The sequence below is a fragment of the Eutrigla gurnardus genome, assembly GCF_963514095.1.
Source record: "Eutrigla gurnardus genome assembly, chromosome: 19".
NCBI lineage: Eukaryota > Metazoa > Chordata > Actinopteri > Perciformes > Triglidae > Eutrigla > Eutrigla gurnardus.
Genome location: NC_139930.1, coordinates 15120016 through 15139420, shown reverse-complemented (window position 1 = coordinate 15139420; position 19405 = coordinate 15120016). Strand labels below are relative to the sequence as shown.

At 42.3% G+C, this 19405-nt stretch overlaps 1 protein-coding gene across 3 annotated transcripts in view; it reads right to left on the bottom strand.

The window, feature by feature from the left end:
• sfswap (splicing factor SWAP) overlaps window positions 1–19405 on the bottom strand; it is a 41199-nt gene that overhangs the window by 3622 nt on the left and 18172 nt on the right. For all 3 annotated transcript variants that reach the window (XM_084036117.1, XM_084036115.1, XM_084036116.1), the window contains exons 11-18: window positions 19030–19093; window positions 18274–18377; window positions 18028–18157; window positions 13659–13855; window positions 8424–8899; window positions 6426–6572; window positions 5877–6017; window positions 1042–1114 (exon numbers count right to left, since the gene is read on the bottom strand). In XM_084036117.1, coding sequence (XP_083892243.1) covers window positions 1042–1114; window positions 5877–6017; window positions 6426–6572; window positions 8424–8899; window positions 13659–13855; window positions 18028–18157; window positions 18274–18377; window positions 19030–19093 — 1332 coding nt within the window. The remainder of the gene's footprint in view (window positions 1–1041; window positions 1115–5876; window positions 6018–6425; window positions 6573–8423; window positions 8900–13658; window positions 13856–18027; window positions 18158–18273; window positions 18378–19029; window positions 19094–19405) is intronic.

The window sequence follows — 19405 nt, the reverse complement described above, 5'->3', positions numbered from 1 at the left end:
TCTGTGATTTAAAATTGGCCAGGCATAGCAAAAGAACTGCACAAAATGTATTAATTCACGCACTTTCAATGACCCCATCTATTTTTCTTAACTTTCAAGGCCTCACAACAAACAAGCCAAGGAGACAAAAATGACATTTCAGCTCCAGTACTTCAGCAGAAGTGGTAACCCTCTCTCTTTTTACATGTGCTGGAAGAGAGCCCATTAGCTCGGCCTCCTTCCTCCACAGAGAGGTGAAATCTCATATCCAGCGAGACTTTGGTTTTTTTTCGGGGGGGCGGTTCCACAAGGTCTCCATATTCACCTGCCGCTCACTTGGCATTCAACTGATATTTGGCTCGTCTCTTCCTCAACTCTTGGCTGCTCTCCCAGAAGGAGTGCAGCGGGTGGAAGTACAGTCTTAGACGGGGGGGGGGGTTTCTTCAGTTGAAGCATGCAAACTTTTGTTAGTGTGTTGAAAAGGTAGAGTAATGACACCCAACATTACACCTTGAAACCCAACTTCAAACCTCGGAAACTACAGCTTAATTCCAGTTGATTTGACTGCGAGCTTCACAAAGACTTGACAAAACTCAAAGTCAATCTCGATTCCAAATTCACTTTTACTGCATCACAAAGCCACTGTCGAAAATCCACGATTATCCGTCAAGCATATGATGTTCTACTGCAGGTGAAACGTCTTAGGTTTCCTCATATTGACAGTGAATACTGGATATAAATCGCACAAACACACACACTTCAGTAGCTGCTGCCTGTGTGATAGAAAAATCACTTCAGGTCACAGATGAGCTACATGATGCAGGTGAGAAATATGTGCCTCATATTCAACATGTTGCATGGACGGAGAAAAAAAGAGAATACAGATGGGATAAAAAAATTGATTCAAGTAACCTCCCGAGAAGGTCCTTGTGAAAAACAATGCACCACTCTCTGCCCTTCCTCTTGGCATGATGGGAAGACATAACAGCACTCAGTACTTGGATTCGGGAGGCTGTAAAGTTCAGCACAGGACACACTCGGGATAAAAGCAAAGAACAATACCTGAGTTATTTTGGACTGAACAGAGGATACTATGGATGAGGCCACCGCCTTGTCTTTATCCAGAGAACCACCCCTGTAGACAGAGAGAGAGAAAACCAATCATGTTAACAGGAGAGGCCATACAAGTTCACCATATCTCCTTGAATCTTGAGAGATCGAGCTGAAAAAGGACACAGAGGTTAAAGAGGAACGACATAAGAACTGTAAAAAACCTTGAAAACATCCATCCGGAGCGGCCCGCTTGACATCAACAACGTCCAATGCAGACGAGTGCATAATAACGCCGACAAACAGAAAAGGTGCCAAAAATTGCAGGCCGAGATTCAACTTTGTGGCTCCGTCCAAAGCTGTTAATCTTTCTTTATCTAAGCGGCCCCAAAGAGCCTCCGTACAAGGCTCCCTGTCTGATGAAATCATTATGAATCCCGGGGTGACCCGAGGTTGTGTTTTATCTCCAGCACTTTCCTCTACGCGGAGAAATGAAACGCAGATCTGGGACAGCGACTTTCTTCAGGTGACACGGCGACGCCGGGTTTAATATTTAAGGGCAGGGCTCCGTCCTAAATCACATCAACCATCTATCAGCCCCGTGTCCAGAGAGTGATGTTCTCATAAACGCCGGATAGACCGAGGAACAATAAGGGCGGACGAGTTGTGTCAGCCAATTACAATTAAGGGGCCGAGCTGTTGAGATGGTCGTTTTAAATATTTCCAAATGATTTCAGACCCCGACTTCAATTTTAATGAGCACTCGTTTTTTTCCAAAGAGTGTTTTCTTTTAAGGAAATTAAATAGCTTTGACGTAAGCAAAAGGAGTCCTGAGGAGGGTTTAGTGGAAAGTGTAATTTCTTACAACATCACATGCTGGTGCAGAAAATTAGGGAGCAAAAGCAAGCTCACAAGTTAGCACTGCCAGCAGGATTATACAGAAGCTCTGGAGACGGCTGCAGCTGTACACCACCCAAACCAGGAGGAAAGCAACATTAATAGTTCAGAGCCCTTCACATCCTTTGTTAAATGAATCTGAAAAACCCCCGTCAGGAGGACAACGATGGGTACCCACGGCAACGAGTCCTCATGACTATTAGATATGAGTGACTGCTGCACCCCCCCATCACGATGTAAGATATGTATTAATTAATATTTTAGCTCTTTCATCCCAGCCGTTTGGTCCACTTATTACTTAGTTATTGTTTCATATCTCATGTCTTCGAAGCCACAGCAGAGGAAGTTTCAAAGTGTACGTATTTCCCTTTAAGTGGATGTGACATTTCCTCATGAGTGGACACTAAAGATGTCTATTCTACCGTCGGTGTCTGATTATTTCAGTCATCAAGAGATTTTTCAAATAGAAAAAAACGGTTGTGTGAATCAAGTTGATTGAACAAACTGGTGATCGGCTGCAGAACAGACGGCTGCTGATGTGATGGAGGTTTTCCATCTTTAGTCCAATGACGAATCGGAAGATCTGCAGTGAGTCAATCATGGGTATCAGATGCCTTTAAATACATGATGTGGGATTATTATGGTAAAGTGCTCTAGTTCCATCCCTTTAATAACAAATAAACATCAACCAGTCCCCTCCTGGAATGCTCCACTTATATAGCCACTCAAATGAAAATGTCAAAAATCAAAAAAGAATAAGAGAAATAAAAGCATTCTTGCCTCAACCAGAGCCACAAAACAATGCTTTTAAAAACATCTCACTGTGGTTTAAATACCTTAGTCATAAGCGAACCATCCCTGCGCAAAAAAGAGCTTTCATGTTTGAAAGCCTGAAAAACATTGCTGTAAGGTGTCGTCATAAAAGTTTTTTGGGGGAAAACAACTGTTATTTAAAAGTTCTGAGTTCCACAAATCGAAGATCAACAAACACAATCTCTCTTCACATTTTACCGAACATTTCCTTGAACCGGTTACACAAATTGTCTTTAAAAAATAATTGGAATTGATTTATCAACCACACATAATAGTTCCTCCAAATCCAACGGCCTGAATTTGGAAATCTTGGTTTCAGAATATAATTCGTCTCTAATAAACATGCTTTTTAACATCTTAAAACGGCCACAGCATCCATGTGATCCGGAGGATGAGATCTGTGGTCCATAGTAAGAGCTTTTTTTCCTAATAAAGATTTGTCAAACTCCTCAATAATGACCCGACAGGAGAGGTCAATAAAGAGGTCAAAAGAGACTATTCGTTTGCATAAAATATCCAATCCATCAAAACTTTTATGGCTTGCCTAAAATACATAAATCCTTCCAAATTCCTCCTTTGAGGGCCTATAATGGCTAGTAATGGCATTTTAATGGAACCTCTGTCCCAATGCGTTGATCATTTTTTTAACGGAAAATATGTGGCGGTTTTGCCTTCTTTTTCCTGGCAAACACAACATATTATTAAAACTGCAAAACTATTTTCAAAAGGAATGACAATGAGCTCTTCACTAGATTTACTGAGTTTGTACACTTGGATCCCCCTCCAACATTTGCCTTTAACGTTATCTTTCCCACAGCCGGGCTAATTAACACTCCCAAGGACCGACCTTGACGGAGAATATTCTGTCCATGAACTTGTTAAAATATTCAAGCAAATACTTCTTGCAGTTGCGACACAGCGCCATTCTTTCCTTTTACCTTTTCCTTGGAATGGGTTTATGAGAAGAAAACAACATTAACAATGCAAATCCATTCCTTTCTAAAATTGCTTAAACAGATATATTCAGGATTTGCTGATAAGCTGGAGAGGCAGCACTCTTTTTGTCAATACTTGAATGCCACAAATTATTATTTGCATTTCGCCATGGATGACAACGCAAATCTGGTGATTTCCATTTGTACTAATGGCTGAATGAAAACCATCATCCTTCCAAAAAAAAAACCCAAGCAGGGAAAAACAAACTCCTCCAAGCGGACAGTAATTGCTCAAGAAACTTTATTGAAAACGTCCCGATAGGACGATTTCTCCGGCTCCACTGACACTGTAGTGAGGACAGTGATGGACTGAATGCTTCAAGGCCATGGGGATGTCCTATCACTTAAAAAGAGCCAGGTTTTCAGAGAGCAGAGAGATAAACATCCCCTATTGGACAAAACCCCCCCAAAAAGTTTGACTGATCCAGCGTCTGTGCAGATACAACAAATCACACTTAAACGCTACAGAGTGATCCTATGAGGAATATCTTTTCCGAACCCCCCTGACGTCCCTCAGACGAGTACATAACTTTAAAAAAAACCCAAGTCTCTTCCGTTTATATCTTTCCAAACCTTCGTTGTCCACTTGGATATCATTTGCACCTGCTAGCTTTTATCAGTGCGCTCGCTGCTTGAACTCAAACGACACAGAGGTGTTTGTGCACTCGAGCATAGGGGAAGAAATTCAAAATCCGCTCATTTATAAGCTGCAGCATCACTCACATTATCTATACACCGAAATGCACCAGCAGTCTTCTGTGCGTCAGCCAAACTAAACAAGCTCTAAAACTGCAGACTACAGAACATAAAACCGCTACACGCATGAGGAATCTTCAGCATGCAAGTATGCGAGTGCAGACCATGGATGGACCTGAAGATTTCGGGGTACTGCAAAGATTTGCTCATTCCAACCTCCTAAACAGAGAAAGCTACTGGATTAATACACTAAAACACGTATAAGAAATGATGAAATTCACACGTCTTGCTTTCTAATGATGGTCTGTGAGACTCCTTCACGTAATGCATGACAGCATCGGTTTTACTGATACCCAGTACTAAAAGTGAATGTGACTCAAGAACAACTGCTACTTGTCAGGTGCATACAAAAGCAATCCTTCACTTGTGTTGGACATGTTTTGTCCTACTTCCCCTCCCGTAGTACGGTGGGCGTACACTTTATTTAGAAACGCAGAGGGAGGACAAAGTAGCCACAAGCTCATTCTGCATGTAGCCCTACAGTTTGTCCTCTAATATTCAGAAGTTAATGTAAGCAGCTTTAATTGTTTCTTTGTTGAAAATAAACAAAATATATTAAAAACGGCAAATCAACAACCCCAAGACCTCAAAAAAGAGTGTGTCCACTGCTGTGACCGCCGTTGTGCTTTAGAACTTTAAAGACTTTGGCTCTTAGCCATCCTATCACTGGTTCTCTAGATTTAACACTTCCATTCTCTCCTCTCCACACCGGACATAGAAAAACCAGAGCCTTGTTTTACCTTCTTGAGTTTCGTATTCATAAAGCTAGAGCTTAAAGATAAAGAGAGAAAGGAGAAAGTTGAAACATCTCTCCAAACTTCTGCTTCAAACAAACTATTTTAAAGATGCTGTGCCGACGAGTTGCTGTGTAGTTGGTTGCACCAATAATAAATCAAAGAATGCTGATCTCCAATTTGTTCTTCTGCTACAGTTTGTCTTCAAAAAGATAGAAGAAGAGATAATAGAGGGGCTTTATGGCTCCAAGCAATAGACCAAACCGGCACTGTTTCATCGGCAAGGATGCTCCCTTTTTTTGGAGAAAGACACTTTCTGTCACGTTAGCAGAAGAAACAGAAAAACGCAGATAAAATATGTGAATATTAACTGTCAGAGATGTTTTAAGATCAGATGACATCACTCACTTTGGGCTTTGACAGATTGTATTGGCGTAGTTTTGACAGAATGCTGTAACTGCAGTGTTCTGTTTGTTTCATGAGACACGGAAGCTTTATAATCTATTTTATCTCCACATTTATCATCAAATGTAATGTAAACTGTATCAATTTGATCTCGGCTTTCACGCCCAACAACTATTGTTCCTCTATTGAAGAGGCGTTCAGTTGTGTCTAGGGAAAGCAGTTGACTGACAGGCCTGTGGATGGTTACCTGGAGTGGGCCAGGCTGGAGGCCGGGCTAGCTGATGGAGACAATACTCGGCTGGGTGATGAACACGGGGAGAGATAGGCGCCCACGATCTGCATCTGTCCCGAGGACGTCAGGGAGCTCTTTCTTTTTTCAGGAGGGGACCTGGGAGACAGAAGAGGAGAAGGAAATGAAGCATTTCAGATTGAGGCGGCAACGCCGTACAATAGACTATATATCAAGGGTGTGGGAGACTGTCTGAAGGCACCGCCTGTGTATTCAGCAAAGCCCCTCATTTAAATTCATGCAAGTACAAGCTGTTCATTACTGTTTCCATCACTGGTCATTTGAGGATTAAGTGTCTGCCTTGTAGGTATGTTGGCTAAATCTACTCTTAAAGACACAATCTATAACATAACTCAATGGATAGTACGCACACACACACACAGACACACACACACACACACGATATCTGCCTTGACAGATGAAATAATAAACTTTTTCACTGATGAAATTAAGATGGAGACCGATGATTATTTCCCTCTCCAAAGACAGACGACGCCTGATGTTTACCTGGATCTCGAATGCCCCTTGGGCACGCTGGAGCCGCCGCCGCCGCCACCGCCGCTGGGATGATGGCGCTCGCGCTCTCTCTCGTCACGTCTCCTGTCTGACGAGGGGCCCCTCCTGTCCCTCCTCCCCGGGGAGTGTGAGCGGGATCTGGCCAGACGGCAGGACAAAAGCAAGTGTGAGACGAGGAGAAGCCATTCAATTACACGAGGCGGCGCTTAGCGGAACGAGCCGATGCATTTGGAATGAAGACGACAAATGGAGTAGAGGGTGAAAAGACAGTGATAAGACAATGACATTGGTGATGTGCAAGAGGAAGAAATAAAGCGAGCTATCAGGGTGTTTTTACAAGGGACTCCAAACCACGGCTAGGCAGTGAGCACGGTTTGTAGTGATGCCATGAATGTGACACAATTCCCATTAAGGCACTTAAATGCAGCGCAACTGGGCCAGAGGGCAAAAACACATAATTCTGTGAAGTACTTTAACACAAATTATATCACAAGGACTTTGAATATGTAAATACTGTATTTCTAAACTAGTCTGAAATGAAAACAGTATTAAATATTTATGGATCATGTATGAGATTAATTCACTTCTCAGATGTATTTGCATAAAAAGGGCAGGACTGGATTAACTTTCTCCACTGGCTTGTATGCAGAGCGTGCACATCATTTACATGAACTACCAGGGATAGAGAAGGACACGCTACCCCGTTTCTAAAAAACAAAGCCAGGACGTAGAAGATCACTGAGTTAATGTGCTTGTGCTGCAGCGGCTAAACAAAGCATGCTGGTCAATATTGGCCTCTTTGACAAACAAAGCAGCCTGATCTCAACCTGAGATCATTTGCTATCAATTCTGTATTTGTTTTCTTCATTCTACCTCCTTTACCCCTGCATTTGTTTCTACTTCATAGGAGTTTTTAATGCATTAAAAGGTTCAGGTGAAGCGGAATATAAAACAGATGGTGATTAATCATTATGTTCTCAGTCTGTCACATTGAATGTCTTTAACAGCAGCTGTTCCAGTCACAGACCTGCGTCTCCAACTAGGGCTGCATCCCAAATCTCCCTAATTGCATCCACATTTCCCCCTGACTAGCGGAAACCACGGGAGGAGAGAGGAAGCGTTTATTTTATTATTTTTTAGAGAGAAATGAGACGTCATTTCACGTGAAGCGACTTCTGTCTCTGACGGCGGCAGCAGCGATCACAGCTGGATCAGCTGTACGTTGGATCTGACAGCTGTACAGACTTTTGCAGACTGTCTGTACACATTTGCACTTTACAAATACCAAAAAAAGACACATAGTTCTCACTAGAGTAGCAGTGTTTTCTGTCTGGTATCTGTTTAACTAACACCTGAACATATATGTATTGATATCCTGATTGTGAAGCAAATGACGCTCAGGGTTTATCAGCCTCACGTGACTGAATGAAAATTATGAGAACTTATTTAAATGTGCTTCTTGCTGACAGTCTATCCTGCTTTCTCTGATTTTAATTGTATACTTAAAGGACTACTTCACCGGTGGAATCATGAATCTGTAGCAACAGTATGTAGTCTAAATGTAAAATACATTTAGAATATGATTTCAAGTGGTTTGTCTTCCATATTAAACCGTTAATGTTAATGTTTCTGCTTAAATGTAATATTCCACATATGAGCGTTCCTCTTACTTTTTTTTTTTTTTTTTTTAAATTGAACTGTGGCTTATTCCCTCGGGCAATGTCAGCATCGATGCCGACGTTACAGAAAGTGGGCATAAAGGGTTCACGACCATTCAAAAATACTAGGAGACAAAGCTCAATGCAAATAAGCAAAAGACTCATTTATCTTGCTAAATTGGAAAAGTGACATACATGGTCATTCAGGGAGAATATATGCATGTGTAATCCGATCCCGCCACCTTGAATCAAGATCAAATTGAATTGTTGGACACTTAGAGATTCCCTGGCCTGACACTGACAGTTCTGAATGACAGACAAGGTGTCTTACCGGGACCTGCGGGTCCTCCTGTAGGCACTGGGAAGGGAGTGTTTGCTCTTCGACTTCGACTTCGACCTCGATCTTGACCTCCTCTTGTGTTTTTTCTTCTTTTTGTCTTTGTCCCTCACTTTGTCCCTCCCTTTGTTCCTGTCTCTATCTCTCTCTCTTTCTTTGTCCCTTTCTCTGTCCCTCTCCCGTTCTCTCTCTCGTTCTCTGTCTCTCTCCCGGTCTCTCTCCCTGTCTCGTTCTCGGTCTCTGTCCCTCTCTCGCTCTCTCTCTCGCTCTCTCTCTCTGTTGCTGTCCCGATCTCTCGCTGCTCCTCTGGAGGTAGTGTGGGAGGAGGAGGAGGAGGAGGATGGAGGCTCCCTGCTGCGATACGCTCCTTTGTTCTCCGCGGCAGGTCTTTGATCCTGAGGATACGCAGGTAGTGCAGAGGACACTTGAGGAGGCGCCGGGTCAGACAGGACAGACAGGGCTTCTTGCAACTAGAAACAAAAAGGTGGAAAGAACAGGACAGGGAGCAAAACTGTAAGTGAAGGCATTTGGATGCTGGATGAATGAAAAAGACAAAAAGCAATGTATTGATTATATTAAACAGTCAGTCGACCTCTTTAACATGCGGCACAATGAATAAATTCCCAAACGCTTGATCTCTCTGTACATCTGTGGAAAAATCATTATGAGGGCTCGTCCACTTCCTGAGAAGCAGGTGATGCACAAGGTTGATTGTGTAGAGATTAGAGATTGATTTATGCAATGCCCCCGTGTCCCTCTTCGTCAATGTTAATACAACTAAACTAGAAATACAACTCTGATGGTGATGGAGAATGAGAAAAAAAATAACAACGCTTGCAGCGAGTAAAAGGATAACCAGATTCAGAAAAGAAAAGCTGAGAAACCTGGTGGAGAATGTTTGCTTTTCTTATCTCATGCTTCTCCTAACCTCAATATTTATTGCCACATTTCTCAGAAACATTTAACAAAATTAAATAATAATTAGATGTGCTCGATCTCTTCTCGATGTCAAGCAGTGTAGATGTAGATACAATGCAAGAAATGTCCAGATGTTTCATTAAAAAGTGACATACATGCACCAAGAGGGGCATAGGGGTTATAATCAGCTGGCCCTGTTAAAGCCATAGTCCACAACTCTCTCGGGAAATTATCTCATATTCTTACCTGACAAAAGAACGGAAAAAGCCTTACTCAGCTGATTAAAAAGTGTGCGTTACACAACAGAGTGTAGCCTTCTGGCTACACGCTGAGCTACAACTGTCAGCTGCAAAGCGCCTCTAATTACTCCAATGTGGGTATGTCTGCTCATATTAAATTACCCTGCTGCTTCACATGGGATAGGCAGCTTCGGGCCCATCAGTGGATTAAACAAGACACTAAATCTTCCAAGGTCAGATTTTATCTTCCAGGGCTGAGTGTCGGATTGCTCCGGGGGGTCACCTGTGTTTCATATGTATGCATCCGCGGTTACGTACAAAGCATTTGGATAAAAAGGAAGACATCAAGTGACACGCTTTATACACCAACATTAACATAAATCCTGTGACTGCCCGAGTGATAAGTGATGAATATGGAAGACGGCGCCGGGAATTAATGTGGGCTGTGACTTCAATCTCTCCAATTCAATCATCCTACCTCTTACCCATCTGCTAAAAATCGGTACGGAATGGGTGGAGCATAAAAACGAGAGGCGGGGAGGGACGGAAAGAAGCGGAGCGGGAAAGAATGGTGATGAAAGAAGATGAAAGTAGGAAGCAAATGAGGTAATGCGGCACCAGGCAGGCAAGAGAGAAAGGGAGAGAAAGTGCTCGCGACAGTAGACAATCAATAAGTCTCTGAAAACAGGCCGGGGAGGAAGAGAGGAGGAGTATTTATTATACCTTTCTATTTGCACACTATCTGGTGTCTGGGCTAAGGGAGAGATAATGAAATGATAGGAAGCGAGGTTTGGTTTAAAATTAGGACTGACATATGGGAAGCTTATCCCAACACCAGGATGAGAAAATGTCTGCCCTCTCACACCTGCTCTGGCGAGATACAGAAGTTCGGAGTTAAAGGAGGAACAACAACAAAAAGTTGCAGAGGAGAGGCGATGACGGCTGAGAGGGAGGAGAAGAGAGGTGGAACACACAGGAGGGACATTCTGCCAATATATAACAACAATAATATAAATACATCATATCAGTGTGGATGGATCTTAATTGAGTGCCATCAGATTGACGTAAAAACTACAGAAGACACTCGCAGAGAGAGATTAAACAGATTTGGCTTGATTAAAATCACAGTAATAAGTAGATGGCTTCATTATGTCCCATGCCTAAAGAAAACAAAATCTATTTAATTAACCAAGCATGAGACAATGTTACCAAACTCACACAGTCACAATACTAATCAGACCAGCACCGCCCCTCTGTACTCTCAAGATATTTGAACACAGCGAACAAACAGGAATAAACTACTTCACTTTCTTTTCGCTTCTGATATCTTAAAATAAAAAGCTAGTCAGCAGAAATCCCAAAAAGCAAATGTATGCTCACTACGGTCATTAATTAAGTCTACGACCACAAAATACGCTTTGAAAGCCATTACTGATGACGGCCTGCGAGAGCGCTGAGAGCACTCGTTTTCCTCCACATCCTTTTTGTCCAATTCATCGCCAGTGCTCCCCCTGCTCCTGTCATGTCTGAATGAACGCTTGAGAAAAATGTATGTTAAAGTTACCTATGTCTGACTGGAAATAGAAAATCATCACTTTAACAGAGCGCTGAAGCCGGCGATGTCCGTGCCTGAGAGGGGGGATTGTATGAGCGCTCCATCGAGTTACGATGGACAGTTCAGAAACGCTTGAAATCGATGCGGCAGAACCGGAGATTGTCTTTTTTTTCTAGTCCATGCATTCTTCTTCCTTGTCAAAACTTGATGCCTTCATTACCTAGAATGCAAGAGCTCCGGGGGTGTTATACTGCGGTAGTCATGGATAATGTAATGTTCTGTTTAGTTGAGGTGCACGGATTGAAATTTTCTAAAACTATCACGTGGCACGTGTGCAAATTTGATGTGCAAACGAATCAGATTTATGAAAACTGATCTGCATCTCTACTCATGACAGCTGACTCTAGCTAATACAGTGCTACTTGATGAGCACTATGGGGAACTTAGAGCTTAGATGGACAAATCTAATAAGTCAGCGCATTCTGCCAACTCCCCAAAGAAGTGACATCAGCATTGACATTTGTCCTCACAGTATGGGAAACGCCGTCACTGCACTATCGCACCGCCATGTTTTCCAGCCTTCCAAAACACAGCATTGACTTGCAAAGATGCTGCTGCCAGAATATTCATTGCAACTATGAGTTAATGCTTCACCTTAAAGCAGTTCTGTGGTTTTTTCTAATGAGCAAATCATTAGTAAGACTTGCATCGTCTAAATCTGTACCCTCTTGTGCCATCCGATAGAATCGAGGAGGAAAAATAAGAGGAGAAAATAAAAAATGACGTTCCGGTCCATTTCATCCACGTCTGCCACATTCAGCTATAACATCCATTTATTCATTATGATGGTAGGAAGTAGGAAGAACATCTGGAGAAGAGTGACGCAACATTGACAGGAGCCCGCCCACTGCCACCTGGCCCAACCGGCAACGGGCCAGTTCACCACGATTCAGGTGGGCTCATGTGAGGGGCCGATGGGCAACATCCATCAAATGGACAGGCTATCTACACATCAATGACCACCACGAGACTTATTTACACTGTAAAGCAATTCGTGTCTTTTCTGGTTGTGTTTTATATGACGGACAAAGGGCTTTTAAAATGTAGTTTTTAGGTTGGCACTTATTTTAATCACTGTAAAACATAAATGCTCCAAACAATAACAGAAAAAAACAAAACTTCCAAATTAAACTGCGATTCCCACCCTTTGCATACATGTTAATTTACATGTTTTCCCAAGAGCCCAGTCCACAAGTGTGCTGTTTATGTAAATACAGTAGACCATGCAATATTCACACTCGCATGAAAACATTGATTTCTATGGGATGAAATCATTAAAAATCATATCTACATATAGACAGCTCAAAGAAGGCTTTTTAGATCCTGGGAAATATTCAACCCTCTCCTTTGTTTAAAACATTACATTATGACTAAACGAGGAAAATATACTAAGCTTCCTTATGAATGCCAATAGCTGTGTAGTGGTAAACTTATTCAGCATACAAATCCCACGTTTTGCTGTCATGATTGATTGATATAGTTAGGCCTCAAGCTGCTCACACATGAAAAGCAGTCTCAGCTGAGCCTCGGGCACAGATTCAGCTCAATAACAATGGGAGATTCACTTTATCTGCTGTATGTACAGTATGTGATGTATGTTGCTTCCTAATATTCACGTTCAAGTTATGATGTGCATGAAGATATTCCCTCGGGAACCAGACGGTCAGGTCTTAATCTATAATTGCATGGTTACGTTAACTGACAACTGCCATCAGTGCAGCCATACACAGGTCCTGACGGCGGACGGCCCCTGCAACTTCATTTGCAAATAATCAATGCTGAAGCATCAGAGAAAAGAAAACATAATAGACCATCTGGTATCAAGAGACAGGCTGTTTTCAAATGGGATTACTAAGCCAGCTGTAGAAAATTTGATCTTCTATTTGACTGAATTTCAACATAAAATAAGTGGCTGAAAAGAAAAACCAGAGCCAGCATAAGAAATTGCTACTGTCCTCCGGGTGGAAAGGTCTCGCCTGGGGTGTGGAGTTCAATAATTTGATGTGACAGGCTCCATGTCTCCACTGTAAAATGTACAAATGTAGAATGGATCCTAGACATAATGTCCCAGACTGCAATCGTTCACAAAGCAGTTTGGTATTCTCTGGACATCACAAACGGTACAAATCGCAATGGAAATAATTACAATGTTGGAGCGATACTTTACGATGGCCAGGTGTGAAACAAATTTAAATATGTGTATATCAGTTAATCATTGCAGTTAATCATTGCATTTTGTTAACGTTTCAATGCATACATGCTCCACAGCACTACTTTGTTTACACTGCTATAGCTCTATATATATTATATACACACTGTGCATGTTTCAACACATGCCTTTAAATGACACTTTGGACTCAACCACATGGGATTGAGGGGGATTTGGTGAAGCTTCTAGTTTCAAATATATAGCTGCATGACAAACTGCTGAGTCACGTTTATCAACCATTCACGTACCTCAGCCTGCGCAGCTGAGTCCAGCTCGGCCCTCTTGGCGTCCGGCTCCCCAGAGGAGGGGCTGCGGAGGGTCTGGAGGAAGAGCGCTGCCTTCCTCTTCCTCTCCGCCTGTAACTGTTTCTCCTTGGACTCCTTAGATGCCTGGGCCAGCTTCTCCCGGGCTGCAGCTGCTAGACGGTCCTCCAGTTTCTGCTTGGCTGAGGGTGCAGAGAGATGGGGGGGGGGGGGGGGGGGTAAACGCAGGCAAGAGATGGTCACACGGAGATGAAAAAGAAATTGTAGTCATTATCCCTTTTCTGTTTTTACTGCAATCAGATACTACTTTTATGCTATGAGGTAGGAGATAATGATTGAGAAAAACAAGAGAGGAGGTAAAGTGAATATGCTCGAAAGAACCAAAAGGGAGGGAGAAATGAAAAATACAGAGAGGACAAAAAAAGACAGACAATAAAGAAAGGACATTTAGAGTAATAACTGAGGTGATATCATTGGAGTTTCCAGTGGCTGTGGATTGACAGAGGCCCTGCTCCAAATTATAAGACCTGACTACATCTCTGCTGGTAGGTTATTTCATGCAATTCAAGGCTCGTGCAGAAAAAGCAAAGACGGAGGGAAGTTGTGGGTGGAGAAAGGGGACACAGACATCGGAGTGAAATTGGGCGTGGAGAATATTCCACGGTTTTGAGAGATGTGGGAAGGAGATGAAGTGACAGAGACGGAGATTGGTAAGGAGCGCACGGGAATGAGATGAGTCACGGAGAGGAACGGGATGAGTGAGATAGCGAAAACAAGACAGTGATGTATAAAGCAAATGCTTGCGGGATACAATTTATTGAAGTTACGCAACCTCTGGGCCCACGGTTATCTCTTCAGGGCTAAACATAGACCATCTGTCGGGGCAAATCATATTTGAGTATAGTGTGAACAATAGGGTAGAGCAGAATTCCTCTGCACCCCTTAGGAGGGACACAACATGCAGTTTTTGTCCAGTAAAATAAATAAATTCATATGAAAAGTGTTGAAAATATTTTGAAATAAACTTCTACAAAAAGAAATTGAATAAGTTTGATAACTTATTGATCATTTAAGTCATTTTTGAAATGTGAAATGATAAAATATATCTGGTTCCAGCTCCTAATAAATTGCTAAATTGATAATCAAAATAATCATCTGCTTTTTTTTAGCAATGTTGGGACAGCGGAAACAAGTTGAGAACAAGAAATTGGCATAATCATTCTCCTTTAAGCTCTGTTTTTGGTCTCAACCAACTTCCGAGGTAAATATCTGGCTCTGTAGCTGCTAAATTCTCCATGATGTTCACCAACAAGTCGCTAATTGTGTCTTTTTGCCATTTGTTAGAGTCGGTAGTGAAGAGTGGGATTTTAGATCTTTCTATCACAGCGGTGAGAGTGTACCTATATGGTAAAGTTGAAACTAGCACAACGCTTTGCCAAACCGAGGGTGCGCTGCAGATTCAGGTGATAATTATCTGTAGGTTCATGACAATGAGTGACCTCGAACCCCATTTTATCCAGTGACATTCTCTGTAATCCCGTCAATGAACACACTACTGAAAGTATCTATAATTACAGTATATCCAACATCTTCCCTGAACAGAATCTCCACATTGATAAGATAAACTGGTCTTCTACCACCGTTATGAAACGTACGCTGGGGAATGTTTGCGGCGGCCAAAACCGATTCATGTACTTATCACTGGAAACCCGCGTTTAGCGCGTGGCTGCTTTCCAGACCATCAATACAGATTAGCGTTCTGCTGTCTGCCGCCGATTCTCCTCCTATCAGATCAAGTTAGGCCTGCTGACTGACAGCCCCTTTGCCACACAGCAAAGCCATTTCAGGCAGCTTTTTATTGGGCTTTTCCAGGCTCTTTCACTGGCCGTCCGTCTGCCCGGAGACATTACACTCTGAGATTGTTCCACTGGACCTGACCGGGAGCAACCGAATACATGGAACAGCAATACCTTATTAAGATATATGAAAACACAATCAGATTACAGAGAGTAATAAGGTGGATTAATAGCAGGATAACAATTTTAAACTACATTGTAAAATTAAGAATTATATGCTACCTTTACAACGTTAGTCAGCCTCGAAAGTTAGTGGGAAAAAAATGCTTTCACTGGCTTTAGCCATCATTATGAAAGCCTTTGTGCAGCACAAGGTTGCAAACTTTTCAATTTAGTTTGGAGTGAGACTCGCTGTTGGTGAAGGCAGTGCATTGTGTAAGCGCAGCCATCTGAAGGCAGCAGGTATTTCTTCCATCTGCACCATTTAACTGAACTGATGTTGCACCATGTCAAGCCCAAACCGTTAAAAAAAATAACCAGAGGTCCCCGTGCTCATGTGCACATCAAATACGTCGTTTTGATTAATTATCGTACACGGATTCGTCTGCACATCTGGCGTGTTGCAGACTGACACACTAAAATTAGCAAAAGTGCATTTGGCACGATTCCGACGCACGAGTGCAATGAGGCAGCGCCGCACAGTATAGCAACGAACCAGTGATTTGTGCACGTACAGAGATAAAAACATGCCCTGTGTGAAGAAATTAGCTTCTGATAGCTGCTGATTGTCGGAACAGAGAGGGTGGAAACATGATGCGGCATTTAAACATGTTAAAAAAACACCACATGTTAATCCTAAGTCCATTCTTTGTGTCCGAGTCAACAGTAGCAGAGCTTGCTGCATTGCAGGTTAATGGTTGGCAGCAAACGAGTTTCAGGGTCTTTAAGTTAGACACTTTATATACTACACAGTGAAGCATTAGCATGCATACCACACAGAGCTAACTATTCAATTCACAAAGATCTTTTGGTGATGCGCAGTTCAACCCCATTTCTTTGACAATACAGACACAATTTGACGATAAGAGCTCCGACAGAACTGTATGACGGAAAGATATACACTCCGGGGAAATTGCAATGTTGTCATATTGCTCTTCATCGTTTGCTTTTTTTCTGGCATAAAAGTATTTTAGCTTACATGAAGGCAGTTTTGAGATCTTTTGAGTTATTAGTTGTATTCAACTCACACAGACATATGACGGTTACTTTGTGAGATGGCAAATCTTACTTTTCAAACTTTTGATACAGAAAGTCTGTGCGTCTGGACAACAAGCAAGGTCAAATGGATTAATGGTAATCACAAACTCATGGGCGTACGCTGAGTTTTAGTTGGACGGATGTGAAAATGTCTCTTTGGAATGTAATTTTATACTTCAGCTTCGTTGTGTGATCGTTCAAGGAGGCATGCGGATGAGGGTGAAGCTGACCATTTTACTTTTAAGCTAAAATTGTGCAATTGCATATTTTGGGGGAGTAAAAATGCAACAAGATGCAATGAATCAACTTCATCTACAATAGCGTTCAGACACCAGTAGAAAAGCCTATTACTTTTTAAATTAATAGCTAGTGATACATTACAATATATGAATATTTTAGAGATGTGACTCTAACCTTGGAAAGAAAAATGGCAACATGCTCGAGGCAAAAAAAGTGTCTTTTTTTTGGGTTTCTTTTTCCCCTCACCAACCAAGCGGTGATCTTATTAGATCAGCCGATCAGAATCCTGATCAGAACAAGGAGAGTGTAAACCTTTTGCGGGACAGGATGCTTTTTTGTGCTTGTAAACATTCTGACGTAGACGGATATAGCAAGCGTTTCTGAGTGCAAAGCCACTGATGCGTTACTTTAGTTTAGAAGACACTGAGGAGACCCAGTGTGTAACACTCTACAGCCGTGACTGAACAAAAGAGACAAAAATAGAGCGAATGCATCTCCATTAGGCCTTTGGAGAGATGTATGCTGTTGTTTGCCGCACCACACCGCTCGCGTCTTACAGCGAGGTGCATCCTGTAGGGAGAATTTCTAATTCAGACTCAATGGATTTATTCAACCCCACTCTTCCCCTTTTGCTTTGCCTCCAATTCCAACCCTCCCAGAAAGTAACAGCATGCCAGTGGGTGTAATGGAGATGTCCAAGTGCCCGTTCTTCGTATATGCTGGCGTAGAGAATTTAATTCTAGCACACCCACAATTAAATAGCCACGGAGCTAAGAGAAACACAGGCAAAATAAGGGAGACGAATACCTGAATGCACAAACGGACGGATAGAAACAGGGAAATAAAGGTCTAAATGTTGTCGGATTACATTTGAAGCATGTTGAATTTGAAGGCAATTAATAAAGATTGATTATCACACTCAACATCTAAATTTGTAGTGACATGAAGGGTGAAAAAATGGTTTTCCTGTCATTTCCTGAGAATGAAATGTCTGATAACAGAGTGCAAAGAGGAACAGTGGTTTTCGCAGTGCAAGATAAATATTGTTTCACAGCAGTTACCTTGTTTTGCCTCCAGCTCCTCCAAACTGAGGGGGGGTCTCTTCTCTTCTGGTACACCACCCAGAGCAGGCTCTTTATCAACCGTCTCAGCCACACCCAGCACGGCTTGCAGCCCCTTCTCCTCCAGCAACTTCAGACAAAAATGAATGATAATTTGTGTTAATGCCGACATTATCAATATATAGTATATGCATACCAAGTCAACCCTAGATCTAAAAGCATTGGATAGACCAAGCTTAACCCGACCTTGTCCTCGTCTGAGTCGTCGTCCAATCGAACCCTGTTCTTCTCCAGCGGCAGCATGTCATTCTCCTTTGCCTTTATGGCAAAGCAGATTGGGGCGAAGGAGGCTGTGATGGCACAGAGGGACAGAGGGAGACGTGCGGTTTAGAAAAGACAAAAAGGATTCAGCACAGCACACGTTCCTAACGGGAAGACTAGTACAGCCCGGTCTTTTGTTCGACAATTTCAGAAGAAAAAAAAACAGCTCGGCTAAAGCAATTAGGCTGCTTTTTGACAATGACAAGGTGTGCAAAAAGTTCAAAAGACAAGGAAGAAAGGAGAGACTGGAGGAGGGATAAAGAGAGGGATGGGAAGAGACACAGCAGAAAGATGGAAAACATAGGAAGGAGAAGATGCAGAAAAGGGGAAAACAAAGAAAACGAGTGAAGGAGAGGTTACAAAACAGAAAACAGAAATACACAGACAAAACAAACAGGAAGGGAGGCAGAATGCAATGTAACAGAAAAACAGAAGTACAGCGAGAGTTGAGAAAGCAACTGCTCAGATATCGAGCTGCAATGTTGGGGCCACATTGATTTCTATCTTTTAATCAAACATACAGTAGGGAGAAAGAAATAACCTTAATACAAGATGTTGAGCCTTATTGTAGGAGGCTGGATAGTTTACTTGTGCACTGCTCCGAGTGGTTATTATTCTTCTCCCGGCCTGCTCCATGAACTTAAGACGAGTGTATTGTGTATTTTCCGAGTATTGTCCTACCTTTTGTCAGCATGGAGTCCTGCATTGATGCGTCTTCATCATTCTCATCATCTCCCGTCTCACTCTGGATGAAGACAAAGAAAGTAGAGAGAGTTTTATGTACGTTTACTTTTCTATAGTGGAAGAAAGAGCAGAATAGGAAAAAGTCAGCAGAACATTAATGCGAGGAAGACGACTCTTCAGAGTCAAGTCAATCTTCTTAGATGAAAAATATGATTTTATACTTATGGGAAGTAGAAAAAAGAACAGAGGAAATGATTAACTTGTATACAACAGCAGCCTCTAAGGGCAAGCCCACATTTTGCCTCTCTTAATGTTCACGTCAGGATGGCTGTGCAACACATGACTGACAGATCTCTCCTTCGCTCATACATCA